This window comes from Merops nubicus, unplaced genomic scaffold, assembly GCF_000691845.1.
Source record: "Merops nubicus isolate BGI_N331 unplaced genomic scaffold, ASM69184v1 scaffold5362, whole genome shotgun sequence".
Taxonomy (NCBI): Eukaryota; Metazoa; Chordata; class Aves; order Coraciiformes; family Meropidae; genus Merops; species Merops nubicus.
The window spans coordinates 3,783-19,229 of NW_008592738.1; the positions used below are offsets into that span (position 1 = coordinate 3,783).

The 15,447-nt window shown below is 44.0% G+C and overlaps 1 protein-coding gene across 1 annotated transcript in view; it reads left to right on the forward strand.

Annotated features, from left to right (window-relative positions):
• The first annotated feature begins 9,000 nt into the window (after positions 1 to 9,000).
• The window catches only part of DPT (dermatopontin), a 20,912-nt gene continuing 14,465 nt past the window's right edge, over positions 9,001 to 15,447 (forward strand). Inside the window, exon 1 of the mRNA XM_008935228.1 lies at positions 9,001 to 9,327. Within this exon, the coding sequence (XP_008933476.1) occupies positions 9,026 to 9,327 (302 nt within the window). The 5' untranslated portion in view covers positions 9,001 to 9,025. The remainder of the gene's footprint in view (positions 9,328 to 15,447) is intronic.

Consider the following 15,447-nt stretch of genomic DNA (forward strand, 5'->3'; position numbering starts at 1 on the left):
GTTTTTTTTTTTAACCCCAGATATTTCCCAGGGGAAGGCAACCTTCCTGTGAGCTGCCACTGAGCCATCACCTCTTGCACAGCAGTTGAGCCTGAGGTGCTCCTCATTAGCCAAGCAGGATAGCAGCAAGGATGACCTCCAGCCACCCCCTTCTCATGAGATAATGAAGCAAGATTTGTAAATGGCACATCACCAGGGCCTTGCCAACAGGCAACTTGGCAACTGCTGTTGCCAGTCACACTTGGAGAAGGTCTGCAGTCTCTTTACAACAGCCTGTAGCACGAGGAGACAGATCTGGCCTAGCTTTCTTCCACCTGAGGTAGCCACAGCAGCAAAGGTGGCAAGTCTCGGCAGCCACCATTTCTGTGGCCTAGGTGGTTTTGTGCTCTGCTGTGCTCACAGAGCAGAAGGAGAAGTCAAAGAGAGATGTGTGCAGAGCAAACAGGGTCTTTTCTGAGGCTGGGCATTCTGACCTCATTTGGCCCAGCCAAAGAGAACCACGTTTCTCATCCACCCACATGGACTCTGGGAGCGTTGGCTTGAGGGCTCTCATTTAGCAGCTTCAGTTCTCATAGCCAGAAAAGAGGGGTGGGATGTGGTGAGGAAGGAGGGTGAAGCAGTCCTAGGAGCTGGGAGGACACAAGGAGAACCAAGCAGAGTGGGACAAGGGTTACACCAGGAGCATGGGCTTGTCTCCGTGTGAACGCCAAGGAGCTACTTCTGGAGCAGGACAATCTGTTCTGCAGCAACAGGGTTAAGTTGGTAGAGAGCTTCTCAGACCTTTCCACTTCCACCACCAAATCTCTGGGGCTGGCAGCTGCTAATTACAGTAATGGGAGGTGACAGTCCCCTGAGGAGTGGTGGGTGGCTGAGCGAGGCTGAAAATCCAGAAGGTCAGATTGCAGTGAGTTATAGTGACAAGACACAGAAACCCCTTCCCCAAATTTTCTCTTCCTCACTCTCCCCTTCTTCCCCCCAGCATCTGCAGCACCACAAAAGGAAAGAAGAATACAGAAAAGAGAGATAAGTCTAATGACTAGAATATAAATAGACAGAGGGCACAGGGAGCTGGGTCTCAGTGTCTACACTGTCACTCCAGCTATCCAAATTCACAAACCATGTGGCCAAAAGGGACCAAATGAAAATCTCTTTTCATTTCCCACATCACATGGGCTGCCAGATAGCACCTGGCTCTAGTGACCTAAGAGTAAGATCATGGTGAACTCTTCAGGTTTTATTTTGACCCAAAGAAGCCTGCACAAAGCAAGTACAAAACTGGTATAAACCACCACGAGCTCTGAGTGCTCCTCTTCAGCACTGACTTTGATCATGCAGCAGTTGGGTCCTTTGCATGTCAAACTGAGACACTTCTAACTCACATTCTCATCCCTTCCCCCCCCTTATCTAGCTCAGAGAAAAACTAATTTGGGCTCAGTCCCATTCCCATGACTGGCAAGTGAATTGCAGCTACTGCCACTCTCACATCAAAGATCAATTCAGCCCTGACCTCTGAGCTACCCTGTGCAGGGTTATTAGGAGTGATTAGCTCAGATTTTTCCCCTGAAGCATTTCACAGCAATATTATGGTCTGTAGGTCATGGTCTATGCTAGAGAAAGCCATTTGAGAACTTTATAATGATACCAAACTTCTCTGGAGGAGAACCCTGCTCGCCATCCACAGTGACTAGATTCTGTGGCAAGGATCCCACCTGACTGACCTCTTAATGCCCTTCAGTTGTACAGCAACAGGCACCCCTTGGGAAAAAGATGGTCCATATTAAACCTCAGGTCCATGGATTTTGAAAATGCTACAGCTGGCTGCTGGGGCATTTTCTGAAAGGTTTCTCATGGATTAAAATGGAAAAAATACATGCAGACAAGCTTTATGTGAGACACTTCTTTTGTACCTCACTTCAGATTATGAAGAATACCTAGAAAAAGCAATCAAAGTATTTTTTAGTTATTCTGTGTTAGAATTTAACATTTTTCCTACTCACTTTATCACAGCAAACTTTCTCAGGGCTTCAAGAATCAGTTGAAGCTGCACATTTTGAGGCCAAACACAGAACAAGTTGAGAGAGGGAGATGGTCATTTTTCATAGATATATTCAAAACTCTTCATGTATTAGTTTTAGTACTGATTTTACTTCAATGTCCAATGAGCCCACTGGAGAATAATTTTGTTTCTGCAGTCCTGTGAAGTTTTAGAACCTTTCTGCCTCTGATGATTTAGTGTTGACTGCTCTTCCAAGCTCTCCACCTATATCATGTAGAAACCATCAACTTCTAGACAGCACTGAGAAAGACAAGCTTGAATTTAGCCCAAAAACTAACCACAAAGCTATTATATTAAGAAAAGATGAGGAGATCTTCAACGAAAAGAGGGATTCAGGTACTCAGAGAGGTGCTGGTAAATGCTGCCTGCTAAATCTATGAAGAGGTTTAGCACAGCCTCAGCCTGAAGCATCTGTCTCTCTCCTGAACCAATGCCACCTGAAATTCCTGTCTCCTCAAGACTATTTATTCCATTTCTTTTGGCAGCTTTACCTTAAACACTGCACCCTGCCTGGCTAGGCTTAATGTGGGGCTGTAGCTAGAGACCTGTTATGGATTTTAAGCATGCAGGCTAAAAGAAATGATGTTAATCATGACAACAGCCACAGCAATAAGAAAAGACCTTTTTTAGCAAAGAGGACCAGGAGCAAGCACCTGGCTTTTAGCAGTGACCTGTAATTGGAAAAATATCATGCCCTCTCCTGACATTTGAAACTGTAATGGCAAACACTCATCAAATTGGCTTTTCCTCATTCTCATGACCCTGGAAGAGTCACTGTAATGGCAGCAGCTCTGTAATTTGCAGCAACTTTAGGGATTAATTTATTAGCACGAATGGTAAAAGTTACTAGAATGGGACAACTTTCACAGCTTGATTTGCAGAGTGAGGAGGAGCCATTAGATCACTGCTCTGACAACAGCCTGTACTGCTCTGAATAAACCATGCAGGAGGTGAAAGAGCAGGAACCATCTAACTTCTTGGCTACTAATGGAGCTGAACAAAAAATACATCATTTTCTGTTCATAAGCTGTGCCTGACTTGTTACTCTAGGTACATAAATGAGTTACACAGTTCCTCCTGCCCAAATTTGAGGAATGGCTGTATCAGAACTGATTAAAAACCTCCTAGTAAATCTATTTGGAATTATTTCTGGAGAGGGATCTGTGGAAGTCAGTCAGGATGGCAATAGGCTCCTGGGTTATTAAATGGCAGAATATTCCATGTAGACATTCCAGGACATCTGCACAAACCCTGGAGTTGATATGGGTGTCTTCCCTTGCACAATTTAGCTCTTTTCCACTCTCTCTTTTCCCTGCTCAAAGCTTTGTGTGAGCAAGGAAAGGTTTGTCACAAAGATTTGTGACTGTCACTTTTGTCTGCAATTTTTGGGAGTAATCTGATCTAACTATGAAGCTGTTGTTCACTGATTACTTGAAAATTACGTTTTCAAAACAATAGATTTTAGAGTTGCAGATGGAAAAGATTTATAATGGCCTGTGGCTGGTTTCTCTTTTCCAGTGCAGCTTCCCTACCCTTTCCTCAGAAAATTTATTACTTCAGTTTTGCATGTCCTGTTTACTTCTCTCACTTAGCCCATGATTTAACACTACACATGGCAGGCAGGAAACTATAATAAAGGCAAATCAAAGGCTTAGGATAACATTGGAAAAATAGAACTGTAAAAAAAAGGTCTTAAAGAGAACATGCCCCAGTACTGAGCCCTGGGGAACACCACTTGTGACCAGCTGTCAACTGGATTTAACTCCATTAACTCTGCTCCATAACCTTCCCTGGCACCAAGGGCAGACTGACAGGCCTGCAGTTCCCTGGATCCTCCTTCTGGCCCTTCTTGTAGGTGGGTGTCACATTTGCTAACCTCATTTGCTAACCTAAATCTGTTTCTAGCCCTGAGATGCTGGTGGACGTTGGGCAGATCACGACTTAAGGGGGTTTTAACCTTTCTTGCTTTTCAAGAAGATAAAGTTGCAGATGGAAAAGATTTATAATGGCCTGTGGCTGGTTTCTCTTTTCCAGTGCAGCTTCCCTACCCTTTCCTCAGAAAATTTATTACTTCAGTTTTGCATGTCCTGTTTACTTCTCTCACTTAGCCCATGATTTAACACTACACATGGCAGGCAGGAAACTATAATAAAGGCAAATCAAAGGCTTAGGATAACATTGGAAAAATAGAACTGTAAAAAAAAGGTCTTAAAGAGAACATGCCCCAGTACTGAGCCCTGGGGAACACCACTTGTGACCAGCTGTCAACTGGATTTAACTCCATTAACTCTGCTCCATAACCTTCCCTGGCACCAAGGTCAGACTGACAGGCCTGCAGTTCCCTGGATCCTCCTTCTGGCCCTTCTTGTAGGTGGGTGTCACATTTGCTAACCTCATTTGCTAACCTAAATCTGTTTCTAGCCCTGAGATGCTGGTGGACGTTGGGCAGATCACGACTTAAGGGGGTTTTAACCTTTCTTGCTTTTCAAGAAGATAATTGGACTTAACCAAAGTACTTTGAGAGCATCAAGTGAAAGGTGCTATAAAAAAAATATGAGCAGTAGGAAGCCTTGATGAATGAATTCCAGCCTTCATTGTATAGGTTATCCTGAAAGAAGGTCATAACTTTGAGCTCAAAAGTTGACAAGGATATCTTTTTGCCCCTTGTGAAGCACAGCTTCCCAGCAGCTTCATCCTCCTCCTCATCACCAAGGCTTCTGTAATCTCATTTCAAAAAAGTAATAAAGGCACCCCCGATTCTCACACTTCTATAAAAACTGACAATGCAGGACAAAAAACTGACAATGCAAACAAAAAAAACCCCCAAGCCAACAACCTGTAATGCTGCAAAGATGGCATGGAAAAGTAATCAGTATTTGAATTCAATCTGCAGCTCTCAGTGCTGCAGCCTCCCTGACTCATCCAAGCCAGGCTGCTTTATCAGAGCTGTCAGCATCACTCTGAGACAAGTGTGTAATAAAATATGGAAAGTGTGTTCAAAACTTGTGACCTCACTGGTGCAACGAGCTGTGGTGAAAGACGTTTTCTTCTCCCTGTGAAATGCTGTGGTGGGGCTGCAGGAGACTAGAGGCAGACATATATTGCTGCTGCTAATGTCACTGCTTCTGCCAGGCTTGTTTTGTGTACAGAGGACTTCTTCAGGGCTCAGGGGATGCACCCTCAGCCACCTTCACCAGTATAAAATGCAAAGCTTCACTTCTGGCTATAGTAATAGGGGCTAGAATCATAGAATCACAGAATCATTTAAGTTGGCAGGGACCTCCAAGATCATCAAGTCCAACCACTGAGCCACCAGGGCTCCAAAGTCCTCTGCCAAAACAGATCAGAATCTGTCAGGGTGGGAAGGGACCACAAGGATCCCCCAGTTCCAACCCCTCTGCCATGAGCAGGGACACCTCCCACTAGATCAGGCTGCCCAGAGCCTCCTCCAGCCTGGCCTTAAAGACCCCCAGGGATGGGGCCTCAACCACCTCCCTGGGCAACCCATTCCAGGGTCTCACCACTCTCATGGGGAAGAACTTCTTCCTCACATCCAGCCTGAATCTGCCCACTGCCAGCTTTGCCCCATTCCCTCTAGTTCTGTTGTTACTTGAGATCCTAAAAAGTCCCTCCCCAGCTTTCTTGTAGGCCCCCCTAAGGTACTGGAAGGCCACAATAAGGTCACCTCACCCTTATGTGTCCCTTCTGCCTTCCTAGTGCAGATAAAAAATCCTTCCCAGTGGGGTAAAAACCAGGTTGCCCATGAGTCAGAAATCACACCAGCATGGCTACTGCAATAAAACCAGATGACTCTACTTTCCTGCAACCCACTTCTGTAGACAGAGCTCTGGCTGAACTCATCACTGCCCAAGCCTGAACCCTTCCTGTTCCCACTGCAGCTCTGGTGTCTCTGTGTTTGCCACACAATGAAAAAGCTTTTCTGTTCTTTCTCCTATTTTAGCGTGGAGCTTGGGTGCTAAAATAAAACCCGTTAAGTTGGCTACTGTTATTCATTCAAACAGGACTGCTGCATCTGTGATTTTAGACCAAAGCACTGCAATCTCTCTGCATTTCATGGCTGCACCGTGGCAGGGTAGGAGAATGCTGTAAAAATTCATCTGATGGCTCCAAAGCAGCAAGAACACCTGCAGGGCTCAGTCATGCTCTGTCTCCTATCTGCAGCAGGAGAGAAATGCAGAATAATGTTGGAAAAGACTTTCCTCTTCAAGCCTCTAGTCCAAACTGTGCTCAAAAACTGTGTTCAAGAAGAATCATTTTCATCCATCATCATTGGGCAAGACAGAAATTAAATATTTGTCTGCATGGATTAAATGCAGCACCTCAAAGAACTGATAGAGAATAAAATTTCCAGCCAGTATAGTTTCCACTGCAAAGAACTGGTAATGAAATATTTGTCTTAGCACCTCATCCTTACTGCTTCATTAACACTGTCTGCTCTTCCAAAGGTTGGATGTGCAAGGCGTGCAGCTGATGTTTTTAAAGTCAAATTAAAGAGTAATTTCAGAGATGGATTGATTTTTAAACATCACTGAGTCTTCTCCTAGGACTGAAACCAACCAAAGTTAACAGAAAATAGTTTGCAGCTCTTCTAGCCACTGGCTTTTGAACCTCTTTGTTTGGTCCCTTGGCCAGAACAGGTTAAGGCATAGTGGTTAAAATGCCAGTGTGCCAATGGAAAAACAGCTAAAAATGCAATTTTCAGCACTGGCAACATCAGTGAAATTACCTAAGTTGGAGCAAAGGTGTGAAATGTGAGTGAAACAAGTTGCCTGTGGCCTCAGCTTTGCTCCATGAGCCACAGGGCTGAATGAGTGTTACTCAAACAAAATTCATGTACACAGACTATTGTCTTTTTTTAACCCCTATAGGAACTTTCAAATCACAGTTCCTCCCACTCACAGACACCACCCTCCTCTAAGGTGACTTAAAACCATCATCTGCCTCCTGTAAGAAATTATTCCCTCTTCTGGTTTTATTCCCTATCAGAATGAAGCATGAAATTCAATATTAAAAGTTCCCAGAAAACACAGACCTGTAGATTTTCAGGTAGTCACTAGCCAGGACATGTCTACACCACCACAACTGCTAGAGAAGGTTGTACTTCCACATCTCTTGCGTTCACTATCTTCCTTGCACAGCTTTTTTCAACAGCCAAACCACCTCTTGGTCACAATGTGACATGGAATGCCACCCTAGGGACTAGCTGGGCTCAGGCAGGGTAGGTGGTATGTGGAAGGTGACAAACAGACACCTCAAAGCTCCACGTGCATGCCAAAGGTAGGCAAAGAAAGACTGTGCCCTACTCTCCACTGAGCCCTCCTCACCTTCTCATCTGCTCTTGCCCCTGATTTTGTGTTGTGTGAAGACTTCCTTCCAAGGAATGGTGCTTACAAAGGGCTATGTGAGGATCATATATATATAAATAGTGTGGTGCTTCACACTAAAACATCTTCCAGAACACCTCTTAGGTTTATATATACAGCAGTGTGCAGTGCTCCTAGAGGTAACCATGTGTCTAAGGAAGTAAGAGGTAGATAGACTCTTGATAGACTATTGATTTACTGATAACTCATGTGAGATCATGCTGTTCAACTCCTCACTCTGTTGCCCTTTAGGTAATTATGGGGTTTTTCCATCTTAAATTATCTGCCTGTTTAGACCTTCACTACCTGTGCCCCCTATGGTTACCTGAGATCCAGAGGAGGGCAGCCCCAAGGAAAGGGCTGTTCTGGGTTATCTCCACACCTTGCTTTTCCCAAGCATCTGGGGCTGCACTGAGCTGGCTCAGCAGCTCTCAGCTGCCAGGCCCACGTGGATCTGCTCTGGCCATGAGCACAGACAACTGAGAGACTGCTGAGCTGTGCTCCTGGCAAGAGCACAACCCCCACGTACTGTTTTGGCAAACAAGGCTCTGCTATGAAAAAGCCACTAGCAAAAGACACAAAAGTGCCTGGTTGATGAGGCTGAAGGCAGACTTTGAGATTTGGGGCTAGTTCATAAAGGCCCCCATCTCCTGGGATGCTTATGCTCCTGCAAAGCCATGACCAGTCATGGTGGGTTTGGAGATCTTTGGAGAAGAGCAGGTCCACTGTTATCCATCACAGATCTTCTTTCTGATAGTATCAGCAACAGAATAAAAGCTACATTTTTGTGTGTGTGTGTGTGCTTGTGTTCATGGCCCAAATACAGAAGAGTGGTAGTGAAAAGAGTGGAGGAGAAACTTGCAGGAGAAACAGTCTCTGGACAGACCCTTAGCAGTGATTTCACTGGGAGAGACAGGACCTCAATCTGGAGCTGTTCCAAAGGTCACCCATTTCACTAGTAGCACAGCACAGGCAGCATATACATAAATAAACTCCATTATATTGACTTTTGATTGTCTTATTAAAAAATGATCAAGCCCTACAGTTTTCTCTGGGTCAAGTACACAGGAGCAGTGAATTCCCCCACCTTGCCCCATTCCCTTCTTTCTAGGGACTGGCAGAATCATGTCACACATACATAGAGAAAAGAGGGTGGGGAGACACACACAGTCACATTTTGTTGTGTGTTATTAATGATGGAAAACAGCAACTTCAAAGAGAGATTTAATTTTAAACAAAGTCATTTTCAAACTTAACTGCTGCCTTGAGGATGATAGTGGGATGCCTGTGACAGTTGTACTACAGTGTGTGTCTTGTTCTGTACAGTAGCTCTGCAGTAAGGGATCACAGATGGCTTGTGGTGGTGGAAAGACCCTGATTTTACAGCTTTCAGAGTTACTGTACTTGCAGATTTCCACCTTAAAAGTAATTGGACGTGTCTGTAACTCCGAGAAGGTTTGCTAAGCAATGACACATTGCACTTGGATCTTGAAGCATAACATCTGGAAGCCAAATGTTAGAGGCAATATAAAAGGGCCAGCCCAAGAAACCAGCGGGGCATTTCGAAGCCAGGAACATCCTCAGGATGGACCTCATCCTCCTGTGTGTGTTCCTGCCCCTGGTGAGTGTGGCGTGGGGCCAGCACGGCGCCGACTATTACTACGGCCCCTATAACTACGGAGATAACGACGAGTGGGTCAACGTCTACCGGCAGGGCTTCAACTTCCAGTGCCCACACGGGCAGGTGGTCGTGGCCATCAGGAGTGTGTTCAGCAAGAAGGAAGGCTCAGACAGACTGTGGAACTACGCCTGCATGCCAGCAGCCCAGAGCCTCGGTGAGCCGACAGAGTGCTGGTGGGAAGAGATCAACAGGGCGGGAACCGAATGGTAGGAAACCCTCACCCACCCCTGGAGGGCACAGCCCCCCTACCCCCCGTGGAGTGTGGGTGCTAATACTGCAGCCAGAGCCATGCAAACATCTCACCACTGGTGGCTTCATTGCCCTGAAGGGTTGTCTGAGACTCGTGATGCTTGAGTGTGAGGTTATCAGCATCACATTTGCCTTTTCTGTAGCAATTTCTTGCTGGAGGGTCTCGGTGGTTTAGAAGTTTTATGTCGTTTGGTCACTCACAGCCTCAGCTCTAAAGTAGTTTGCCTTTTAATTATTGTTTCACAGATGAGGAAGATAAGGCATGAAGCTTCACTGGGGATAAAGTCCCTCTTGAAAGGCCACATGTTGAATCAGTGCCTAATCTGGGGAACAAACTGTAAAACTCACTCTGTCCTCCTGCTCTTATCGCTTGAGCAAAGAATTGTTCTCCCCATTGCACTGGCTTTTCTCTTGGTGTGCTTGTTGCTAAGCTTTTTTGGCTTAGGCACAGTCAAAGGCTGTTTTCTAGTCAAGCTGGTATTGCAGGAGCCAAAAATCTCCACTAATGAGCGGTGATGGTGGCGTACACATGCTTGATAATCACCTCAGAAGATGATGTTCATTCCCTAATAGGGTCAGTTGGGGTTAACTAAATATTACATTTTTCATCAGCCTTAGAGGTGAGCACATTGTATGGCCACAATAATTTCTGGAAGTGTGTCTAGTGTCTCATGTTTAGGCAGCATATAGCCAGTATTTCATTATCTTCTGATTTTCCCATGAAATGTGAAACATAGTTTTGGAACACACTGAGTTGGAAATATTCTTTGGACAGAAGGAAATGAATGAGAGAATATTTTCAAATCCTTGAAATGGTTGTATTCCAGAAATGGCAATGTGATTTTTGCAGATTTCATGTTATATGGGAACAGGTTAGCAATGAAATGTGAAGATTCTGCATTTTAAATGATTGAAAATTTCGTTCTGAATTATTCATCCTCTTTCATTTACCACGTGATAGATTCTTATGGCTGATGCAATTGCATAGGGAAAAAAAAAAGATTGACCCTATGCTTAATTTTGGAACATGAACAGAAAAGACAGGGGGAGGACTGCAACACAGGCAGAAAGAAGCCACTGTGATAATCCTGGATGACTTCTTCATTTTTCATACACTGATGCAATTTCTACTTATTGGAAAGTAATTTTGAATTAGACCTTTTTGTTGTGCAAAATAAAATTATCATTCTCTTTCTAAAAATCCTTGGCAGCAATTGCTCACATTCACTTCTCAAAAACAGGATACTGTGTATGTCTACACAGAACATTTTCTTCTGCTGGCTGTCCATGGGGCCATATTCAGCACCATGCTCTGTATGCTTGGCATGACTCTCTCTACACTCCATTCTCAGAATCTGTTTCCTTCACCTCTTAAAAAAAGAAATAATTCACTTTGTCCTCTTTCTTGCCTACATTATTGCCTATTGCCAACTCTATCTTTTCTCCAAGTGTAATTTTCCAACCCCTCTTTAATGTGTTTAACTGTTTCACTCTCTTTCCTAGCTTTTGGAGTTAATTATTTTATCTTTCCTAGCTTTTGGAGTTAATTATTTTATCTTTCCTAGCTTTTGGAGTTAATTATTTCATCTTTCCTAGCTCCCCTTTCCAGTCCAACATCTTACATCCTTCCATCTACCTGTCTTCTCTACATAGATCTCCTTTTTTTCTTTCTTTCTGTTTTGGGGGCAGGGGGAAATACACCCAAGTGATTAGGAAACACATACCCCTTTGCAAAGGTGAACTTGTGCTCCTAAAAACTTGAGCTGTCTCCTTAAATCTTAGCTAGCTGTGCCTTGTTGTTTTCTGCAGTTGGTTTTTCATGGCGTGGATGAAACCTGGGGGGGCTTTTGACAATCCCACACCACCTCTCCTGCAGTCTGACTTCTCATAGCTGCCTCTCTTTTCCCTCTCTCTCTCTCTTCCATGCCCAGCTCAATGCTATTTGGAGCCATTCCCAATTCTAAAGAGAATCCCTCAGTAATCAAGTAGGACCACAAATATGAGTCACCATCTATACCATGAGTTCCTGTTTGGCCATCTCTGTTTCCCTGCTGATCTCCTGATGATCCAATCTGTTGGTGAGCAACACATCACCCTTGTGTCAGCTGCCACAGCACTCTGCTGGACTCCCTGGTCCATTCCCCTTCCATGTAGGATGGACTGTAATGTTCCTTCTTCAGGTCTGCCTCACAGGGTGTTGTTAAGAAACCAAGAAAAGCTTTAGAGACCAAATTAACTGGGGACATAAAGCAGAGAGGAGTCTCTCAAGGAATCCAATCAGAACACAGCTTATGTTCTTAGCTTAGTTGTACTGGAGGGAGTTTGACCTTGGGTAACTATTTCAGCACTTCAGAAAAGGTGAGGTCTGAGTGCTTGTGGGTGAGACTGTTCCTCATTGCTTCACTGAATACTTGAGCTCTCTCTACAGACTGTCTTTGTTCTTAAAAACTACTTTATTTTTTTGGCTGACAGCGATTGTACCAAAGGACAAGGATTATACAAACTAACAAAAGTTTGCAAGTGAAAGACAAACAACTCTTCCTTCCAGGAGAACATGTTTGTTTTACACCACATCATGCAGATGGAAGCATGCCAGATCTCCAGTCTAGTCCCAGTTAGCCATAAGGCACAAAGCAGAAACATTTCCAGCCAAGTGGTATTCAATGCATGTTTGTTGCCTCTTCTTGTTGAGGCTTCTGAGAAAGTGGATGGTATTTGGAAAAACACAGCTATCTAGATTCTCCCTCTCCAGTCCCATTCTCACTCTCCTTTGCCCTCTCTTTCAGTGCACAAACACAGACCCTCCAAGCAGGCACACAACCCTGTTTCCCACAAACTGGGTGCAAAGACAGGATGATGAGCAGAAGAAGTGTCTGCAGGAGCCTCCTGTTCAGGCACTGGCAGCACACCCCAGGACATTTGCAAGGAACTGTTTGTGTTGTCAGGCTCTGACCAATCCAAGTCTCAGCTCTGAGGCTGTATTATCCAAACCTGATAATCAAGCTGCCTTTTCAAAATGTTCCCATTTGTGCTATCTTCACAAACAAGTTCATTTTCTTCCAAGCCCTAGGTTTATGTTAAAGGGATAATGCTACAAACTCTCAGCACAGCTGCAGTAGACAGAATCCAGTGGCAGCATGGGAGAAGAGGGGTGTTTTTGGAGATGGGGAGGACTTATCAGCATCTGTCAGAAAGAAATCTACAGACTGATTAAGGCCTTGCCTTCCTTTTGGGTGGGAAGGAGAAAGAAAGTCATCACTAACCTCTAAATGAAAGCAAAAGAGAGCTGCAGATGATAATGAGGTTGCCTTTGGCACGTGGAAGTCACAACGATACATCTCACCACCCCAAAACAGATAGTGGAGACCCCTCATGGAAGTGGCCATTGGAGACTGGTACAGCCTAATTAAACACAAAAAGATCATTCCTTTCATCTGAGCAACAGTGTTTCAAGTGTCTTGAACCTGAAGATCAGGACAAGGCCTGTCCTTCACAACTCTAACCATGGTCCTCCTGGCTGCATGAACTTCCTTCACCTCTCTCCATATACACTCCAGGGAGGACTGCAGATGTGTTCAAGGCCAGGTTGGATGGGGCTTTGCCCAAGCTGGTCTGGTGGGAGGCGTCCCTGCTTGTGGCAGGAAGGTTGAAACGAGATGATTTTTAAGCTTCCTTCCAACCCATTCTATGAATTTGCCATGTGTGACCCTGACCTCCAAGACAGGTTTAATGCCAGCATTAGATGGGGTACAACACTTGTCTAGCAAAGAGCAAAAATAAGATGTAGGCATAATTATGACATGTCATTGCTCAAAACAATTATACTGTTGCAAGCAATATTTCTCATCATTCTGGTGGGCAGCTGTTGAGTCAGTGAGGTGAACACTTGGTCACTGACCAAGTCACAGGCTACACCAATGTTTGCATATAACGTGGCACAGTTTAAGTGGATCTGCAGGGTGAAAGAGTTCATGCATGGCCCCAAAAGCCACACAAGCATTTTGATTGGGTTTGTTTCAAACCAGCTCTGGTTTGGTCTCACAAAGGACAGCTCATGGGTGAACAAGGAGAGGGAGTCCTGACCTGAACTAATCTGAAAACATGGATGTACACTTCACTTGCTTGCTATGACAGAACTCAGCTGCACAACACTCACTAACCAGATCAGAAAAAGGTTCAGCAAACTAGAGGCTTCCCACAGCAATTAGAGCAGGACTTGCTAGCAGTCTCTGCTAGCACATCCCTCTTACTACACACAACACTCAAAATAAGGAATTACTGCCAATGAAACTCTGCAGTTGTGTCCAACAGATGTAAAGGAGGGAAGAGAGGGGCAGCTTCCCATTCAACACCCCCCGACCCTCACCACCACCAGTCTTCCCACTCCTACATCTACCAGCCAGCTCACCTCCTCTTCTCCCAGCACCAGATCCAAAAGGCAACTCCTCATACATCTCAGCTCAAGCCAACCAGAAAAACAAAACAAGAGATCCATTGCCAAGTTTAATCCCACACAGTCTCAGCTGGTTTCTCATGCTCTTCTGCATTCACCTAAAAGGTATCTTCTGTTCTTAGCAGTGTCAGGACTTCATGAGTGAGGAGAACCTCAGTGACATTCATTCTGAATACTGAATTACTCTCTACATCAAATTTGTTACAGAGTGGGCCTAGTGAAAAAGGCATTTTTTTTTTTCACTTGGCCAAAAATCAACGTTTTTATTCACCACACTGTTTTGGAGGATTTGCTGTGACAGGAGTAGTGAATTCAACAGAAAAGGAAGAAATTCTCACATATTAAATGGGGTTTTTGGATTAATGCATAGAGCATCTGACTAAAAAAGGTGTGAGGGGAGGGTTAGTTTGTTTCTTTTGAAGAATTACTTTCTGCTTGTGAGAAAGAGGACAACTAAGAAAGAGAAGAAAATATTTTATATGAGCTCACAAGTAAGCACTCAAATTTCTGAGAGCATCTCTTCATTTTTGGGGGAATATCTGGATTTGACTTGAAAATTAGAAAGATCAGGGGAAAAAAAACGTTAAAGAAACTAAAGAAAAGTACTTCAATGTCACTATTCTCTTTCTTTCACTGAACTAAATATTAAGCTTGAATAACAGATTGCAGGACTTGGTGTGTATGAGGCAGAAGCAGAGAGGGAGAAGTGAATGGGAGCTTAAAAGTATATTCCAAATTTTATTTTGAATGTTTTTAAAATAAAATGACAATTCAATTAAGACATGAATTATGTCCAGTTATCCTCTCCATGTAAGAAACTGATTTTTAAGGCAACTCCAACTGTGTTTTTTTAAAGAAACTTTTAATGAGAAAATGGAATCAGGATCAAAAATAATCAAACCTTCCTAAAGTTTGGAGCCCAAATATGTACACTTGTAAACATGTGAGTGTTATGTTAGCCAAATTCTTTCCAATCCACTGTAGAGAGAGGGGTCTATCAGTGATGTCTCTCTCAAAATGAGAGAGAAATTCAAAAGGAATCTTTCTGTCAAGACTGGTCTGTGTTAGTAGAGGTGTCAAGAAAATAAGAAATGCTGTAGGGCAAAGAGATCAGTAAAAAAGAGGGGAGGGCTTCCCAGGCTGAATGTGGGCAGGTGAGGAGAGGAAAAGGAGAAGGAAGAAGGTAAATATGGGCACAAACATCAGATGCTGATGGGTGAGATGAGAAATTGCAGGACGATTACAAGCCCCTGAGGGGAAGTGCTAAAGAAAAGGAGGAATGAAATGCTCCAATTATCTATATTGCACCTATGCAAAGAGTTAGAAAATCTACTGGAAGGAAAAAAAAAGAATTGAGCAGTGGAAGTGCATGTAACTGTGAAGGGGGAGAGGCAGAATAAGGTAAAGAGACAAGTCTGGTTCTACTTCACACAGATGAGTGCTTGTCTTGCAACAGGTACAACCGTTCCCTATATTTCTGTGTGTCAACCTTTCTTCCACCAGGATAACACCAATCATCTGCAGCTCTCCAATATGTTTACACAGAGGCTTAGCCATATGTTCCCATGGCCTGTGTGCCAAAAAACAGGGTGACTTCCTCCCAAAGTCCTGCTGACATACTCTG